The 19,093-nt window shown below is 34.9% G+C and overlaps 1 protein-coding gene across 4 annotated transcripts in view; it reads right to left on the bottom strand.

Annotated features, from left to right (window-relative positions):
• Nucleotides 1–19,093, bottom strand: part of KNDC1 (kinase non-catalytic C-lobe domain containing 1) — a 58,048-nt gene that overhangs the window by 29,618 nt on the left and 9,337 nt on the right. For 3 of the 4 annotated variants that reach the window (XM_052677327.1, XM_052677328.1, XM_052677329.1), the window contains exons 4-6: nt 5,239–5,385; nt 3,950–4,067; nt 2,558–3,573 (exon numbers count right to left, since the gene is read on the bottom strand). In XM_052677327.1, the coding sequence (XP_052533287.1) occupies nt 2,558–3,573; nt 3,950–4,067; nt 5,239–5,385 (1,281 nt within the window). Of the gene's footprint in view, nt 1–2,557; nt 3,574–3,949; nt 4,068–5,238; nt 5,386–16,131; nt 16,350–19,093 lie in introns of those variants that run through there. The other variant, XM_052677330.1, reaches the window with a different exon arrangement.

Raw genomic sequence — 19,093 nt, 5'->3', positions numbered from 1 at the left:
CTAGACACTGAGCTTTTCAGGGTACAGACAGCTACTTCAGGTTCCTTTTATTTGCAAGAAGCCTAGGTATTGCTCACGTATATTGATACATCTAAAAGCACTTTTTTGTTTCTCCAGCAGTTCAAGATAAAACTCTGATTACTGAAGACCAACACACAAATTTAAGACGTTCTGAAGAATAGTAGAACATGAATGTTTGGTGGAGTTTATGACCAAATTAAAAAGAAAGAAAAAAGTATGAATCTGTAAAACCTGTTAGCTTACAGAAAACATCAGCCGCTCTGTTGTCTTAATTTCAGAATATGTGCACTAATACAGTACTTATTTGGGTAGCTGGATTACCTTTGCTAATTCACAGTGACTGTGCTGCAAGTTCAGTGAGAGCAAGATAACCTCACTTCTACTAAAAGCCTACTTATTTCAAAGAATGAAGTTCTGCTCAGATGGAAAGAATAGTCATTGATGATGAAATATTTGAAGAAAAAGAGGACTTCAGAAGAAAGGGCAGACTAATCTGAAAACGTACTTAATCTGCTGTGTGCTAAACCCTGCTGCAGGAAACACTGCTGCAGGAAAAGAAAAACAGGACATTTGCTTCAGCTTTTAGATTCTGGAAGAAGTTTGGGAAAGCATAATTCAGGAAAAGATTATTTTCTTGAAAGTGTCTTCATGTACCCAAACAAACTTAAACTATTGTACTGATAATCCACTAAAGACAGAATATGTGTCTTATTTCAACAGATTTGTTCCACTCTAAAGAAATCTTGTCAATGCAGTCAATTTATTTTCTTAAGAGATGGCAGCTTATTCATCATATCTCTCTAGTTAAGAGGCTGAAGGAAAGCAACTGAAGAATAGTACCTTTAGTCCTTGGACAAAAAAAAACAAAAAACAAACAAAAAAAAACAAACAAAAAAAAACCAACTGACTGGAATTGCTCTGCTCCTTGTTAAATAATCAACTTCTGCAAAATAAAGCATGCTCATGTATGACCATAGGAACAAATGGCAGTAAAAGCAGAAGAGTTTGGAGTGACTATAGATCTGATTGTTCTTTTGCACTCCCTTTTGATTATGTGGACCTGCATAGCTCAGAGCAGGAAGGAAAAAAAAAAAAAAAAAAAAAACACAGAAGGGGGATATGTCTTTAACAAATGAATATTTCACTAGAGTCTGAAGAAAATCTTGTGGGACTTAAAACCAAATAAAGGAGTCAAAATGCATGTAACGAATAACTCCCTCAAAGAGCTAAACCTTGCCACATGTTTCTTATTCATATTTACTATCTTCCTGCACTGAGAAGAAAGTACAAATTATTGAAGGAATAAGACAGAGGAAAGAAAAAAAGGCAGAACAAATTCCTTTTTTTTTTTCTTTTTTCTTTTTTTAAAGCCATGGACTAAAAGCTGTTTACACATTCTAGGTCACTGCTCCAGTTGAGGCGTCCAGGCAAGGTGAAAAGAGGAACCAATACAAACTGAAAATAACTCTAAATACATGGGATGTCAGGAAGACAGGCAATTAGAGATGGAAAACAAAAGTGAGACATCAGCTGCAAACAGGAAATATCTACTTTAACCAAAGCAGAATTTCTGGAAATTAAGTGGTAAGGTTTGTGCTGCTCATTTTTTCCAAGTCAAAGAGAGGCTGGAGGAGCATCAGCCATCCTGCATTCTTAGTAAGCAACTCTCTCAATCACAAGGGCTATCTCTCTTTGAGTACTGCACCAAAGAAAATCATTAAGTCAGAGACCAAACTTGTCCACCCTGAGAATCTATAATTTGAAGAGACAAGTGACCATGCTACACTATCAACAAATTGTAGCAGACTAATATCAGCTTTCCCTTTTCACATTTGGCTACAGATACAGAGACAAAATGCTTGAGACAACATACTTATCATATTGTGCACATTTGAATTATATCATGAAATACATATAACACACAAAAGCTGTCATTTAAGAGCACAGAACACAGTATATGTACAGTTTTCAAAAGCCTAAATGTACACATTGATTAAAAAAGTGGAGTCTTTTCCTCTCCTGAAGCAGATAGGATATTGCCATTGATTTCAGTAAGGTCAGGTTTACAACCAGAAACTGCAATTTCCATAAGCATGTGGGAGGCAAACTGCAAGGTAGTGAACTTCATGGATTGACAGTAACAGAAAAGGATTAAAAATTTACATATGCTTTGGTAATGCTTTTTAACATATGTAATTAGCTATGAATTATGCAACTCTGACAAACTAGCAACTATACTCCAGTACCATTTGTAAAAAAAAAAAAAAAAAAAAAAAAAAAAAAAAAAAAAAAAATCAAAGCCGATTTTGTAATTTCACTGTAGCACATTACTTTTAAATTACTTTTAAAGAAAAAAAAAAAGCATCACCACATTTCCAATTTTAACTCTCAAAGTGTGCAGACTAGCAAAATTTGATTTTTCAGGATGCTAAAGGAAGGGAGAGAGGGATGGAAAGCAAACACGCAGTATTTAAGTCATTTCCTCTCCACATAAGTGACCACAGCAACTATACAATGAAGACTTTATTTTTACTACCTGCTCATTACTTCTGATTTCTGACCCTCTGCCTCCACAAAGATTATCTTCATTATTGTTTGCGCTCAATGCACCGCTGCTTAATTCTGGAGACCTAATTAGGTTTGATCCATATCTGCTCCCACTGGGTTTTGTTGTTAAAACTGAAGTCATCTTGTTAAAGTGCGATAAGGAATTTTCATTTGACCCTTGAAAAGTTTCAGTACAGTCTTCCAACGCCATGTAATTGTCTAGCTTTTTTACTCCAGTAATTGATTGATTTGGGCTTTTTAGCATACCAGTTGTATTGGACACTTCAGAGGTAGCATCAGAACAGTCTTCTTTATGATCAGATGAAATAAAACCTATCTTTTTACCATTAATAAGTAACATGTGTTCTTCTAGATTCATGCCAGACACTTGTGTACGCACACAAGAAGCCTCTAACTGAAGATCAGTAACCTGGTGATGCTTTGGTTCTGTTTTTGATGGACTACTAATAGCAACTGAATTAAGATTTCTCTTAGAAAAACCAACCTCATTATTATTGTCTAGAGGTAGCGACTCATGCATAAGCAAGTGATTTTTCCTATCTATTGGTCCACTGTTGGTTACAGATGTAAAAAAGTGATTTGTTTCTGTAGGTTCAAGTGGTAGCTTTGGAAAAGTTTTAATTTTTCTCAAAGAACCCTTCTTAAAAACGCCATCTCTCTCCAGGTCATTAACACATGATTTTATATCCAAAGCAACACTAGCAAAACCATCAGTATATACTGCATGTTTGTCCTCTTTGCTCTTTTTCTCTTCAGTTGCAAGTAGAGAATGTTGAGTTTTTTCATTATCCAGATCAATTTGCATTTCCTTTAAGCTACTTTCTCTGCCAGTCACCACAGGAACTACAGAAGAGTCTTTATGACAAGTAGCTGCTACATCTTCTGCTGCAGATGAATCACCTATGTTGTATCTCTCATTTGAGTATAATTTAGATCCCAAACTTTTCTGAAACACTCTTCCTTTCCACATGTTATCACAGGCATCTAGATGCAAAAACAACGCTTATATTAAATGTGTATTTAAGTCTTCTAATCTTTCCTAATAAATCTTTATATTACTTAACAGTGGTAGCTGAAAAAGCATCCTCAGTTACAAAACTTATGTTAAAAAAATGCAATGATTTCAGGACAAGTCACTCATAACACTCTGTATAGAGAGTCAAAATAAGGTAAAATACATTTTGGATAAATTTATTACATTCATTTAGAGTTTTGTCCCCTGCTCCCCACCTCCAATCATAAATATTTATGAATTCAATACTGAAAAAGGAACCCAGAACAGGAAAGTATATACAGTATTTTAGAAATCTTTAGATATGCTACAATTTAAAATTCTAGCTTAAGTATATTTTAAGCTTACCTTGAGAAGCACCAAATGATTCAATTGAAAGAACCCTTCTTCCAACAGCAGACAGGCTTCGACAAATACTACTTGATGAAGCAATCTTCAGTTTTTCCTCACATAATGACAAAATACTCTAGAGAAAATTATTGTTAAATACTTATTTAATAATGAATAGATATGTGATTTTTGAATAAAGTGAATCATGTTAACTTGCACAGTACATCTGAAATTATAAGATGTTACACTGGAGAGGTCTTTCTTGCACAGTTCATTATACTCTATATTTCTATTATGTCGTTGAATTCATTTATCATTTTTACCATGGGCTATCATGAGATTATTTAATACAGTTCAAGTTCTAGCCTACAGTTAGAACACACTGAACAACTGATAAAAATTAATCATCTTAACTGTCATCCTGCATGAATAATGTACTGCAAATGTAAAAAGCTAGCATGGATTATTTTTAAGCAGCCAGCGATGCACTTGAATCAAGCAGTATGATTGCCCTCAGTACTCCCACTACTCCCATCTGCTCAACCAAGAGTCCAGTGAAAAAGGAAGGAAAAAGTATTGATAATTACAAAACAACATTTATGCACTACTATAGGCCAGCCTTGGTTCACTCCATTTTTTGGGTAGCTTGAGCAGCCAGCAACAGTTTTCAGGTATTACAGACCAATTGCTATACAATCCCTTTCCTGACATGATCTGAAGTATATTAATAGAAATCCAGGAGCTGATCAAGCAAGCTCTATATCAATAACAGTCTCTTGCTTGGACAGTCCTCAACCAGAGAATGAGTATTACTTGCTTTGTGGAAACAAATCTATTCATTCCTCTGTTGCAACATTCCTTCTGCAAAGTATTGATCAGGGGTACAATGCCAGTTTAAAAGTACACTATCAGCTCAGAAGGAACAGACAAACACAGTTTTCAAGCAGAACTAAAGCCAAGGAAAGTTACGTTTATACAACTGTTATATTCCATAAAATAAAAATTAAATAGGAAGTAGAAGTTAATGAGGAGGTTTAGATCCACAAGCGTTACATCCAGTTCTCTTAAAAATGGAATCACCCCAAGTCATTTACAGTTGATATCAAAAACGTATTTCTACTAGGTTAGGAAAAGAGAAGCAATTCTGCTGAGCCTGGGAAAACTTCAGCTTTGCAGTAGCATATAATATTCCAAGCATATTACATATAAATAGCATTTCTATTAATAATCACACATGCATATGCATTTCTGTCATTTTTTTAAATGGAAAATTATGGAGAGGTTTTTTTGTTTGTTTGTTTTTTTACCTCAATATCTGGCCTATTTTCAGGATTCTCCTCTTGCATTTGTTCCAAGAGAGTATGCAGATCTTGCCCAAATTCCAATTCTGTCTCTGGTTCTACTATATATTCAATAGCTGCTTTCAATGTGGCACCCAAGGAATAGATGTGTGCCTGTATTGAGATTTAAAAAAAAGAAAAAAGACATTGAATACGTTACCAATTCTCTTGTCAAAAGAGCTCTGAGAACATAAGGGAAATATCTCACATTGTTTGCATTTTTTAACTTATCAGGTAACAGTTTACTGGTTAGTTGAATTTAAACAGAATAGGAAGAAGTAAAAGGGGCTTCAGTCCTGCTTTGTGGAATATGCTCACTAAAGACAAAAAGAAATAACCCCTTGGTCCCGTTAGAACTGTTATTTTTTCTCACTAACAAGTACTAAATTGTTCATTAGTTACTTTTTAAAAATAAAACCCAGCTAGGTGTGCCTGTAAGTCGTATTTAAGTTAGAAACATGCTGTAAGATTGAAGTGACAATATCTGTTACCAATAAAAGTATTTGACAAATTAAACTTACTCTCAAGGTAAAAGAGATTGAGCAGAAACAGTATAGCACAATATCATTTCCTTGCCTCAGAAGATACGGATTCTAAGAATTACTCCATATTTGCATACTCTCCTTCTGTTAAAGCCCACAACTTTGCAATTAGCACAAACAAAATGAGCTGAGCAAGTGATGCTCTCACATCCAGTGCTAATTGTATTTATTTTTTCCATACAATACAGCTACCTCTTATTTCAAATTTTATTTATTTATTTGCTAAAAAGCAACCATATCAGATCTGTTTTAGTAGCAATGGTAATTTATCCACAATGGCTTGTACTTTAATTGCACATTCCGTTCAGTGGACGCAATTCAGTAAAATATTAATAAAATTTTTGAGTAAAAACTTGCAAAAAATAGATCAATATATAGATGTAGTACAGTCAAATTCAAATTTACTGAAAACCAGGGAAAAAAAGTGTTCAAATGAAACAATGTTCAAATAAAATAATGAAATTTTGTGTCTTAAGAATCTGTCTGTACAAGGAAGGCTAAGATAAAAAGTGATTTGCCCCCTCTGCACCTGATCTTCTCATTAAAGCATGTTAGCACCTCTAACGGAGGGGAGACTGTATAATTTCTGTTGCAAGATCAGAACAGTCAATAGTAGCAGAAGGACATGGAACTACAAAGCCTAAGCATCTAAACCACTAACAGGAAGGCAATTTTTTCTTCATACTTTCAAGTTATTCCTACCACCACCCACACACATTTCAATTGCAGAAAAACAATCTCTAATCCAGACTAACAGAGTTACTCACAACAGAAATATACTTCTCAGAAATAAATATTTAGAGGATGATGATCTTACAGTTCGATCATTTAACTTGCTGTAAAACAAACTAGCTATAAATTAACACCTTTTTAAAGTCCACCTTAAACAGGTCAGTAACTATTGAGACAAAAAACTAGAATTATACCTATATTCCAGTGTGCAGAAGAAATTTAACTAAAATTCCTTCTCCAATTCCTGAACACATATGAAGATAGTTGTATAACTTTTTTCCCCAGACTGCTTCATAGGGTTTTGAGTAATGAGAAAGAAGTGTCGAACTTACTGTTTTTGACATTAAGCTTTGTTTCAATGAGAGAAACTATCTTATTAGATCATTTATTAAAGGACACCATAACGCAAAATTCTACATATAAATCATGAAAAAAATATCAGTAAGAACAAAAAAGAAATGCTTTAAGTATTTAAAACAGCTCTAAATAACTTTTTCTACAAACATAACTATACTGTGGGAATTTATATACTTGATATGAGTTATTCAATATACTTGATATGACCTACAAGAACATGACATCAATGACATTATTTGATACGACCTGCAACAAGAGACTGTTAAAAGAAGAAATTAGTAACTCCTCTAAAAAATGTTGGAAGGAAATTGTAATGTACAAGTTATTGAAACTTAACATTCAAATATAAGCAGTATATCCAGAAACTCACTTAAGGTGGACTTATACCAAAAAGACCAAATAATATCAGAATACCAGATGAAGTAATACCGTATGTGAACACACACGAACTCAGAAGGTACTGCTGAGCAGAATAACCAGTTTAAATCTCTCTATTCTAATTTCAGCAAAGGGTAAAAAGTTTTATTTGGAAAATATGCTTTCAGACTAACAAATGATCGCTATACAATTGATATCAAAGCTTCACAGATGATACTTTAAGACAATATATCACTAATGTGATTTTGCATCAGCAGCAGAAGTAACAATACCTAGTATATGTACTCTATCAGTGAATCCTGCACTTTTATTTATTTGATATAGTGTTGTATAAAATACAAGTGTTAAGCTTTACAGATGCAACAGCAGGAAATAAAAAGAAATCTACTTACTCATTTGTAGGGTAAAAGAAAAAGAACAAAAAGAACACAGCAACTAAGCCTCCAGGAACAGACAGTGTTGTCATGCTTGGCATGTCTTTAACAACTCACATCAAGAGGCTATACCTGTAGTCCAGAAGTAAGAATTACAAATAGTTTACCTCAAATAGGTAAACATTTCTTCTTCCTTTTGTTGCCATTTAACAAGCAGATTACTTCTGGAAACCTGGGAAGACTATAATATGGATAACATGGATAATAAATTCTTGTCCCTGCCTTCTCTTTTTACGCAGTTGTGGAATTTTGAACACGTGTGTAGACATAACTTTCAAGGCAATTTTATCATTTAGACATTACTTGTACATTTAGGTCTCCAGAAAATGTGTATGATTCTTTATTTACAGAACGTTGTGTCTATTCTAAATAGATGGTGCTTAAGCTTATGTAAGATTACGTAGACTTCTCTTGGTAAGGAATGTAATCTTGCTGCATAAAAAACTCAAACATCAGCTCCAAAAGCAGGACAGAAATGAGGAAAACTACTTTGAGGGAACAAGAAAACCCACCTTCTAAAAAAATTTCTTCAGCCACTTAATTATGAACGTGGATGCGATAGGACATAGAAAAAGGAAGGGCAGAGTGATATATTACCTCACCTCACTTTTTTCAACTAATCTCTGTTCACAGTGGGGAACTTGCATCCCCTGGTCTCCATGATCTCCAAACATTTGAGTCCAGAAATTTTTAATTCTTTGCAGGCAAAGAAAGAAAGGTGAGGTCAGATTTATAACATACCAACACGTTTTGCTTCTACTGATTTCAAAAAGAGTTGCATATTTTGAGGAACCTCTTACATAGGAAAATGAAGGACTTCTTTTACCCTTATTTATTTTGCCACAAACACAACACAATTTTATAAACACACTGCTTTCTATTTCATCCATATGGGTATTTAGCAAATACGTTTTCACAGTTACATTTTAACATGGTACTTCTCCCCTCTCCCCCAGTCTGGATCTCCTTTCCACTTCCCCTCCTTAGAGATTCATAGAGAGCAAGAAGATCACCTCTTGGTCTCCTTTTCTCCAGCTAGACAACCCAAGTGCCCTCAGGCTCTCCTCACTGGACATGCCTTCTAGCCTTTTCACTAGCTTTGTTGCCTGCTTCCAAATGTATTCGAGTACCTGAACTTGATTTTTTATATTATGGAGCCCAGAACTGCACACAATATTCAAGGTTCAGCTGCAGTGACACTAAATACAGCAGGAGAAATACCTCTTTTGATCAGCTGGCTATGCTGTTTTTAATACACCTAAAAATTCAGTTTACCCTCTTGGCTGTCAGAGCACATTGCTAGCTCATGTTGAGTCTGCTGCTGTCAACCAGCACCCCCACATCCCTCTCTAATGAGTTGTTCTCCAGCCACTCATCTTCCAATCTTTATGTGAATTTCTGGACACAGGTATTAGACTTACAGAGTGTAGAAAGCATAAAGAAAAACAGATTTCTTGCTTCAACATGACATATTTCACATCATCACAGTATACCACCTTGCTTTTATTAAGGTATCCATGAAAAAACTGTTCTTTAGCTCAACTTAACCTTAAGCCTTTTATCTTAAGTGGAACAATGAGAAAATTAGTTTATGGTCATCCACTAGGTGGAGTATTCTCCAAATTCATGCATCAAAAGTACTGCTTTTACTTACCACACTGTTTAAGAAGTTGTTTTCACCTTCTGGGAGGAATTCAAGATGATAAATGCAGTAGATAAAGTAAATTCACATGTGTAAAAGATCTGATGCCCACTAAAAACTGACTGCTCTCAGTGAAATTAACCTCACAATCTAAATTTCCCCCCTTCCAGTGAAGATTTTGTAGCTTGTGAGGGGCAGCGAGGGAGATATTAACCATAAACCAAGAAATGGTTTTAAACCCTAAGGAGAATGAATTATAGGAATTGCTACATTGCAGAAGTTGGTAACTAGCATGCATTTCAAGTAAGATTCAAAAGGGAAAAGACAAATTAAAACAAATAAACAACAACAATCAACTTTCTTCACAGTTCCTAAAGCAGCTTTCAAGTCAAAGACCATAAGCAACTTGTTACAAGTACCTTGGCCATGATGGTAAGACTATATTACTCTATCAGCTTGGAGGGGAAAGAAAAAAAAATAAAAAATAAAAGCACAGGGAAGGAGAAGTTATATTAAAATCCAGATCTGGAGACCCGGCTTTCTAAGGAGTACATCCACACAATCCAAAGTAGCAAGGATCACAGTATGCATTACTGGGAAGGCCACAGGGGAAATAACATGCTTTAAAAATCAAAACAGTAACACAAAGAAAAGATGTCCTTGGGAAAGCCACAAGTATGATGTGAGGTCCTGAATATATTCTTTTCAGAAAGGGAGCTCTATGTTTGAGGAAAATTTGAAGATGATAATCATACAAATGGCTTCAAAGGTGCATTCTAATTATACTAGATTGTTTTCCAAGACAAAGGCGTAGCAAGACTCAAAAGTAATAAAATAAATATTCAGAAAGTGAAGATGACACTTTTTTTTAATCTTCAGGCTTAGGCAGAGAACAGTTTCTCACAGCACTAAAATTTTATACTATGAGTAAAATATATTCAAAAAGGCATCCATCAGTTCCAATCCAAAGTTATTTGGCTTGCTGCATACCATTTTATGATCAGTTCACACTACAGGAAGTGAAATCAGAGAATAATGATGTACTCTCGTTTGAAAACTCTATAAATTAAAAGATCAGGAGAGGAAGCAAAAACTCCAGGCCTACACAGAGCACGACAGAGGCTCTGTTGTATCAATGCTTGGCAGGGCTCAAGAACTAGGCTTCTATTGGAGCTCATATTTGCAGAAAAAGAATGCAGAAAAAAACCTCACAAAAGAGCTTTTGATTAACAACTGCATAAGCATTTAGGATTATGAATAATGTCTATTTACATTTTGTATTGAGATTTCACTGAGTTTAGAAATTTAGATATTCAGCAAAACTAGAAAAGAAAGACTGTAATAGAATTAATACTTCTTGTAAAATATTTTTGGAATTATAGGAAAAGAACAAGACAACTTCTGTTTTGATACTGTGCTCTGACCCTTATTTTACCACACACCATTTTTCTCTCCTTTATTGAGATTGATGGAAAATATATAGATGTTTTCACCCTGTCAAAGTTCAAATCATTTAAAGGTACCATAAGTGAAAGTTTCAGTGTCTTATAAATTGCATATTCATGCAATTTATAAATATATGAATTGCATATTTAAACAAATTCAAGTTAATGCTTAACAAAATTGCCTCCAGAAGAAAACATTTAATAATTACCTATGTTTTTTTTTAATATGCTAGCTCACTCTAAAGTGTTTTTTGTGCAAATGGAACTCATAGCAACATCCTTCAGCAACAAAATCAGAGGGAAATGGACCAATTATTATTTTCAATACTTTCCTTTCTTGTAGAACTCTTTTCTGCATAAACAAATTGTTTACTAGAAGACACTTCATTTAACAGTAGCTTTTTATTCTTTTGGCATTTTGAGTGCATAGATGATCTGCAGAATATGCTGGAAGCCTTAACCAGAAGGCTATCCACAAAACATATACTCTATCCTGAATTAGCAACATGTCAAAAAAGTAACATTTAAACTAACGCTACACTTGCAGTTTATCCCTTCTAGAGGCAGTAGCTTCTCAGTTTTGTCTGAAAAGTTCTTGTACAAGGCTTCTTTACAAAACAGAAAATGAAATGCAGCCACAGATCGGATTCACCTCAAACTATTCATTCCCATTTGCAATCTGCATGTATTTCAAGTCTCCAATTGCCTTTTTATTGGCGTAACAACTAAGTGAACACTTTCAAGTCTTAACATGCTCTTTGGCAAGTACTAGGTGATCAGTTTACATTGCAAAACAAATAAGACGTTGCAGATGCAGTCATCTAAAAAGCACTGCTACAACTTAGAAAAGAACCAATCAAAATCTAAGTGCACTTATACAGTATGACTATTTTTACTACATTTTATTATGCTTTGGTTTCTTGCGATATGCTCTAGATATGTCTGAACTAAGGAAGCCTTACCTAGAACGTCACTCTAATCTCACTGCCTTTTAGCCGAGGGCTGCTGATCTATAATGGTTCAGGAAAATACTTTTCTAAAAATTCCTAATTTTTCTAAAATTTCCTAAATTTTATCCACACATCTTTTTGCATTCTGGCTTTAGAGGAATTCCCACAGTTTAGCGCATAACAAAGAAGTATTTTCTCATGTTTATTTTAACTCCACCTGTATATACTTCATTGTTGCCAAGTACTTTTTTCATTTATGAGGGCTGGCAAGTAAACACTGTATGGCTGCTGCTAAGAAAGGCTTTGCAGATTTCAAGCCTAATTTCTCCCTCATGGCATCTTCTTCCAGACTTGAGAATATCACTGCAAGTAATTGCTTCCTTTATGAATGCTGCTTCACCATCTGCACATAGAAATTTTACAGCTAATTTTGTCAACATGGTCAATAGTCTATTCTACTAACGCTGATTAAATAAAAATATTGATGGCTTCCCATGAAGAACCACTGCAGTGTTAGAACCTCCTGAAGGTTCCTCTGCACAGAAAAGGATTAGAAAAATCATGCAGTTTTTCATTTTTTCTGCTACAGCTTTCTTTGAAAAATTTTAATACATTCTTGATCTGCTGACTTGAAGACTCTGGGCAACATTTCCTGCCTTCGATAGATTTCAATTATATTGCTCAATTTATTTTTTTATTTTTTACACTTCCATACACTTTTATTTTTGGCCCACACCTTTAACCTACTAGGTTTACAGTCCTTTCCAATTTATTTGAAAAATACAGTGTTAATTTTTTTTTTTTTTTTTTTTTTTTTTTTTAAATATAAAGTATACCTTTTGACTTGCTTCCTAATCTTTTCTAATCTTAGGTTGCTCTTTTTGTGTCTTTTTCAGGTCTTCTTTGGTCAGAGCTTAAAATTTATTTAAGAAACGTTTGATAAGCTCACAGGAATCTCCATATTACTTGCAAACATGTTGTTTTAATGGCTGTTCTGGTTTTCTACATGGCTATGTAGAAAAGTTGACTGCTCTCCACAGACTAAATTTCCAGTATCTCTGGCAGTGATGAATCTGAAAAGCAATACTATCGATCCAAAGCTACATCCAGAATAAATATGAATTTTTCAACTTTACTGCAAGATAGTTTTAAGAGGCTGTTACTCCAGTTGCTAGAGTAAAGACAGACATATCTTGAGCCACTGTCAGTGACTGTTGTAAACATCCATTTTGCTTAAAGAAGTCACACAAAGAATAAAATACAAGCTAGCTGACTGTTTTAAAACCAGCCTGTGTCCATGAAATCACTCTTATCTTTGATGACACAAATTACGAACATGTTTCTAACACTTCCATTTTCAGTCTCCCATAATCACAGAGATTAACACTAATGAATAGCCCCAACTGACTACTCTCCTGCAAGACTGTAGAAGTGTAACTATGACAGGCAAAGAAAACTATTGCAGTAAAACTCCTAAAGACCTCAAAGGTTAGACAGCATATATCTTTAAAGCTTCTTAATGCAATTTTTTAAACTCTTTTTGGAACTAAGTTTCACATATCACAATTCTCCTTATGCTTTATCAGCCATTAACCTCCCTACTTATAAGTTACCCCCCCATAGGTAATTCGTTTATCACTTCAGTAAACTAACTCAACTTATTCCCTTGTAGGCACAGAAACAAGGAAACCTGGGAAGCCCTTATATGAATGCTGAGCAGGCTCATTTTATCTTCCCTCAACTGCACACATGCAAGATCTTTTTCATCGTATAGCAAATGTATTATTTGCAGTCATTGAAGTTTTGTCTTAAAAAGTATACCCTTTATCTAAAATGTAAGAAAAGCTGCTTATTGATAATCCACTGAGCTAAATAGTTCAGTCACACAATCCTCTGTGGGGATATACTTATTCCACGTTTCAGAGCTAAAGAATTTAAGATGAGTACTTATAGTTAAGAGCACTGTGGGCCAATAAACTCAAAGAGCTCTCCAGTTCCATTACTGTGCCATGAACCAAAGACATCAGGATTCTAGCAAAATATTTATTACTGTATAGCAAGTGTTAATTCTTCCTTGAAATTAATCTAGGTAGATTCTTCCTAATTCTCTATAGGAAACTAGGATCTTTCATGAACTGTAGACATAAAAAGTTGGCCAAACACTTCTGAACTTACATTATTACATAATATTTCAGCAGACAACATCCAAAGCGCATCACTGCCTCTGCCCTCAAATTTTTTTTTTTTTTTTTCCTCTCTCTTAAAACACTGATTTTTACAGGAGCAGCATGTGACTGAAATAACAGGTCAATAGGTAGCTCTCATAGTATGCCAGGAATGCAAACAGGAGGATAAACAAAAAAGATTTTTGTTTGTTTCTAAAAAAGATTCATAGAGAAATACTCGTTGCAGAAGCGAATCCTGCTCTCTCTTGTTAATTAGATGAGACGTATAGAAATGACTTATATAACCATGATATGACTTGAACAGTACTGCATACACAAAAAATTTCACACGGGAAGTGTAACACATATACTACATTCACAGACTGTTTCCTCCAAAGTGACAGCCCGATTAAATCAATATTACTAAGTAAAGCAGCAACATCTGTTGACTTTATAGTTGAGAGCAAGGAGTATCTGACTTCATTAACTTAGTGGAAGAGCTCAGAAGCTCAAGAATCCTGGAGAAGACATATACCAACTAATAAAAAACCTGATCTAGTGGTCACCTGAGAAAGCCTAAGCCACCTGCAATGCATTTTCCAGGTGTACAGATCCTAAACTTGAAATACAAGTGATTAGTTCTCAAAGGAGCTTCCTTGAAATTCTGTAATTAAGGAGAATGACACGTAAATGGCACACATTTTTTCATAACCCTGGAATTTCTGTTGACTGAATTTAAAGCAGACAAATGAGATAACTCCATAACCATCCAACTTACAGAGCAGACTGAAGTAGTCTCAAAATTTCATCTGGAGCCTAGGAAAACTTCTCATCTGCCACCTACTTTTAAGTCAAACCTTCCAAAAATGAAGTATTTATGAATGCTTTCATACAGTCATGAAAACTTTTTTTCAGCAAATGCAAATGGTTAAAAATATTTCTCATTGTTTCAGTAATCTGAAGTCTCCAGACATTAACAATAACAATGAATCTTTACAAATGACCTGAACAACCACATAAAGCATACAAAATGCAGGACAGAGGTATTTAAACATAAAGTAATGACACGGAAAGCATTCTGAAATGTGGTAAAGAGTAAATTACAGAAATAAGTAGAAAGCACAATTAAATTCTTTCATCCAGCAAGGCCATGATGGGACCACTAAAGAAATTCATTTGAATGGTTAGAATTGAAAACTAACAGATTATTCCACCAGAACAAAGGAAGACACCTTCTCAGTTACGGATGAAGCTATCAGAACTGATGGGAAGAGCTCATCTAGAAGAGGCCACAGAACAACTGATCCAAAATATTTATGCACCTTTAAAGAGCCTAGAGTTACGACGTAGCACAAACATACTGGGAGAAAATCACCTGTGCTTCTTTCTGTAGCTTTTTGTTTTTTTAAGGGAACTAATCTGCAAAATCAGTCAGCATCACTCATCAGGCTGCTACAATGGTAAACTAGCACACATACCAGCTGCTTTAAGATAAAACACTAACTTAAGTAATCTTTTCCTCACAGCAACAAAATTCTCAACTAAGCAGGTCAGAAAAAAGCTTTTGTGTGAAAGAATATATCTCTCCCAGTCATAAGGAAAACAGATAGCTTTAATAAACCCACTTAATAATGAAGTAAGGAAGAGACAAAGTACTACATATTTTCATAAAATAGGTTATCTATACACAGTCATTTGTCTTCTGAGAGATTCTTCTGCCCCTAAGACAATTCTACTGATGAAAATAAAAGCAAGCCTGAAAAGTTATGGTTCAGATTTAGAGACAATAGGCTCAAGAAGCCCGTGAGAAAAGAAATGTGCTAAGTTTGCAACTTCAGAACTAAGCAACAAGCTGTAGGGGTTTTTTGGGGACATCAAGTTATACATTCTAAGAGATCATATACATTTAAAAAGAAAAGAAATAAGAAAAAAAGACAGATGACAAATTTTTCAACTGTTGGTCTCACATTCCTTCCTTTGGTTAGCTCTTTGTGTAAAGCAACTAAAGGGTGATATTATTCAGTGTAAAGTTCTTCATCTTTCCTTAGTTGGGTCAATGATGTAAGAGCAAGAGCAGGAGGATTTCATTTACTCTTCTATAGCACAGTAGAGGCACACGCAACTACATAAAAGTAATTTATTTTTGTCACTGAAGAAAAAGACAGCCTTAAATACACTCAGAAAATAGAATGATTTAGACTAAAAGAGAAGTTACCATTTGCTGATGAGAAGCCTTTTTGCTGTTGGACAGAATGAGTCTCCAAAGGAGCCTATATGAAACCAATGGAACTCAATAGAAAGGACACTAGCTGTTTCAAAGAACTTAGTTCTCCATCATATAAAAACAAAACCAAAAAAACCCTACAGAAGAACAGGCAAAAAGTTTTCTTTTTCTTCTCAGAACTAAAGAAAGAACAGAACAGTAGTAATATCATAACATTCAAAGCCACTGCTTTAAAATGCCAGAGAAGCAGCAAAGGCAAAACTTCCTTTACAACTTCCACTGTTTTGATTCAGTGGAAAGAAGACAGCTTTATAATTTAGAGAAGGACCAACAGCTGAGACCTGAGCACTAGCTCAGTAATGATCAGCTACTGAGAAATACTGCAGCACCAAACCGTCAGCTCAGTTTTCTTTAGTAGGACCAAATTATACATACACCCCAGGCCTTTCCTTATCTATTCTCTAGATCAGTAAATTTAATTTGGCTTTTCAATGCATGCATTTATATACATATGTTTATATGAACATGGTAGATAACAATCCAACTGTCTTGACACATCTCATAGCAATAAAAGTCATGAATTTTAACTATTGAGACTCTTAAAATATCTTTAGTTCATCTTCTCTATTTGAAATAAGGTTGTTGAGACACTTGAAAGTTTTTGTTGGTTTGTTGACTAAATAATCTATAATCCACTGAGAACTTCAAGTCAACAGTTGTCACATTTTAATAACGAGAATGCCAGCAATCAGCCTTTACTGTTTCACCACTGGGATTACTGCATGCCTCACACCTGCTGTAGCAGCAAAAAGCAACAAGAAGTTCTAGCTGAGAAGATGGAAGCAGAGCTTCACTCTCTTCCTGGTGCCTATCCCATACTTCTCCCCTCTCCTTCCATGGTAGCACAGTATTTAAGTCAGTATCACCTTATTTCCCCCCCAGCTTTTACACCTGAAAAAAGTTTAATACTACTGCATATTGAGTCCCAGAACTACTGCATTTTATCACTTCTAAATAATGAAAGAAGTTATTAAACAGAATCATTATCCAGTCTGCTTCAGACATAGCAAAAGGCAGACTGAAAATTCACTGATATCTAGAGGTTCACTAGAACAACTGAAATTGAATAGCCATATTATTAAAAGACTATAAATGCAAGTTCATACATGGCAGACATTAGTCCTTCATCTCACTGAAAGCTCATGTCTTAGAAATGTGAGGTTCTGTATCAATGAACCTCTGTGTCAGACTCAATGGCAGTTTTGTGATAGTGACAAACAGCTACTTGAAACTGGTTTGAGATAGCTAATGTTTTTAACCTGAGGCAGTTTCTATTGTAGCGATGGAAATAAAACTATTAATGAAGTCACCAGTATTTAGCTATTTCTGTTGTGCCTCCCACTGGTCAAATTTCACAAGTCCTGCACTGTAGTGCCCACAGCAAAAAGACATGGGACCATTTTCATTAAGAAAAACCTTTCCTATTTAGAGAAGGGAATAAAGAATCAGTTTACACTGAAGATGAATATACATATGCTTAGCAAATTATTCAAGTACACCAATTTTAAAAGAAACATTTTTGCAACTCCATCTCTTCATGATTTTTCTAGAACAGAAAAACCACACATACTATACTACTCCCTACAACAGCACACTAGTAGAGTATTACATAATTTGAGACTAGCCCTTTATACTCAGACATTTATTTGTAGCTGACTTAGCTCAAGATCTAGGGAAAACTTAAAAGAAAAAAAAAAAAGGCCAGTATTTACTATAGCATCTTTCCATCAGTGCAGGCAAATAACAGCTCAATGACGTGATGAGAAAGCTTTTACCAAGCTCAACAACATCACATACTTGCATATGTATTAAAAATAAAAGGAAAAATGATATTAACTGTACTGTAAAATAATCCACTTCTTTAGAATTGCAGTATGGATCATAGCACTAAAGATGATCTCCTAGGAAAGGTAGAAACATTTCTCTCGTTTATCCCATTCCCCTCTCTTTTTACAGCATTAACCATTAACAGCACAGTTTCTAAGGCACAATGGTAACAGCAACAGCATGCAAGGAGATAGCAATATTACAGGAAAAGATTTAAAAGGAATAGATACCCAGGAGGTCCCAGAGAACAAAGGCACCTGTTCAGCTTTCTTTTTTATTGTGATAATACATTTTTTTTTTCTTCTTACACCAGCAAGAAGAGGACATCATAAAACTACCCTATTAAACAGTGATCCAAGTGCTTGGCAACAATCTTTTCAAGGCCTCTGGAACCCCTCAGAGACAGCAATCCATCCTCCATCCCTTTTATTCCAGCCCCACAGGTTCAAACAGTGACAGCACTAACAAAGTCACCAGATGCAGAGCCTGGCCACACGTCACCATTGGCCCCTTTCACAGCTACTTTCTTCTTAATGTTCTTCTCCATAAAGAGCTGGTGTCAATATCAGGTATGGAATAGAGGAGTCCTTGAGAGCTAGCTTTTACTTTCCTACTATTAACAGTAACTGAAGTTGGTTCTCTATTTGTAAAGTGAGAACACAAGTCACGAAACAAAGCACAAGTCTAAAAGAAAGCATGTAAAAATAACTACAATGCTTTTCAGTTCTGTGCATTGGCCTTAGGAACAAGCTTTATATCTCTTGCTATTTAAAATACTCACCAGAAACTGAAATTTTAAATAGCGTTGTTTCAGACACCAGAACAATAATGCATTTCAATTTGTTTCCTGTGTCTATTGCCCTGGTGTACTTGTGAGTGCCAGCTAAGTTTAGTAACTAATTAGACTGGAGTCACAACTCCATTAGAGGTCTGGATCAGTAATTCACAAAGCAGGAAACAAAACATCTCTTGTTGAAATAACTGTAGCTTTATTTGAAGGACTTTTTTTTTTTTTAAAAAAAAAAAAAGGTTTAAAGAGGGAGAAGTCATCCAGTAGCTATACAAA

The sequence above is a fragment of the Tympanuchus pallidicinctus genome, unplaced genomic scaffold (genome assembly GCF_026119805.1).
Source record: "Tympanuchus pallidicinctus isolate F22 unplaced genomic scaffold, pur_lepc_1.0 scaffold16, whole genome shotgun sequence".
In the NCBI taxonomy this organism is placed as follows: Eukaryota; Metazoa; Chordata; class Aves; order Galliformes; family Phasianidae; genus Tympanuchus; species Tympanuchus pallidicinctus.
Note: the sequence above shows the minus strand (reverse complement) of the source record. Positions and strands in the feature narration are given on the sequence as shown.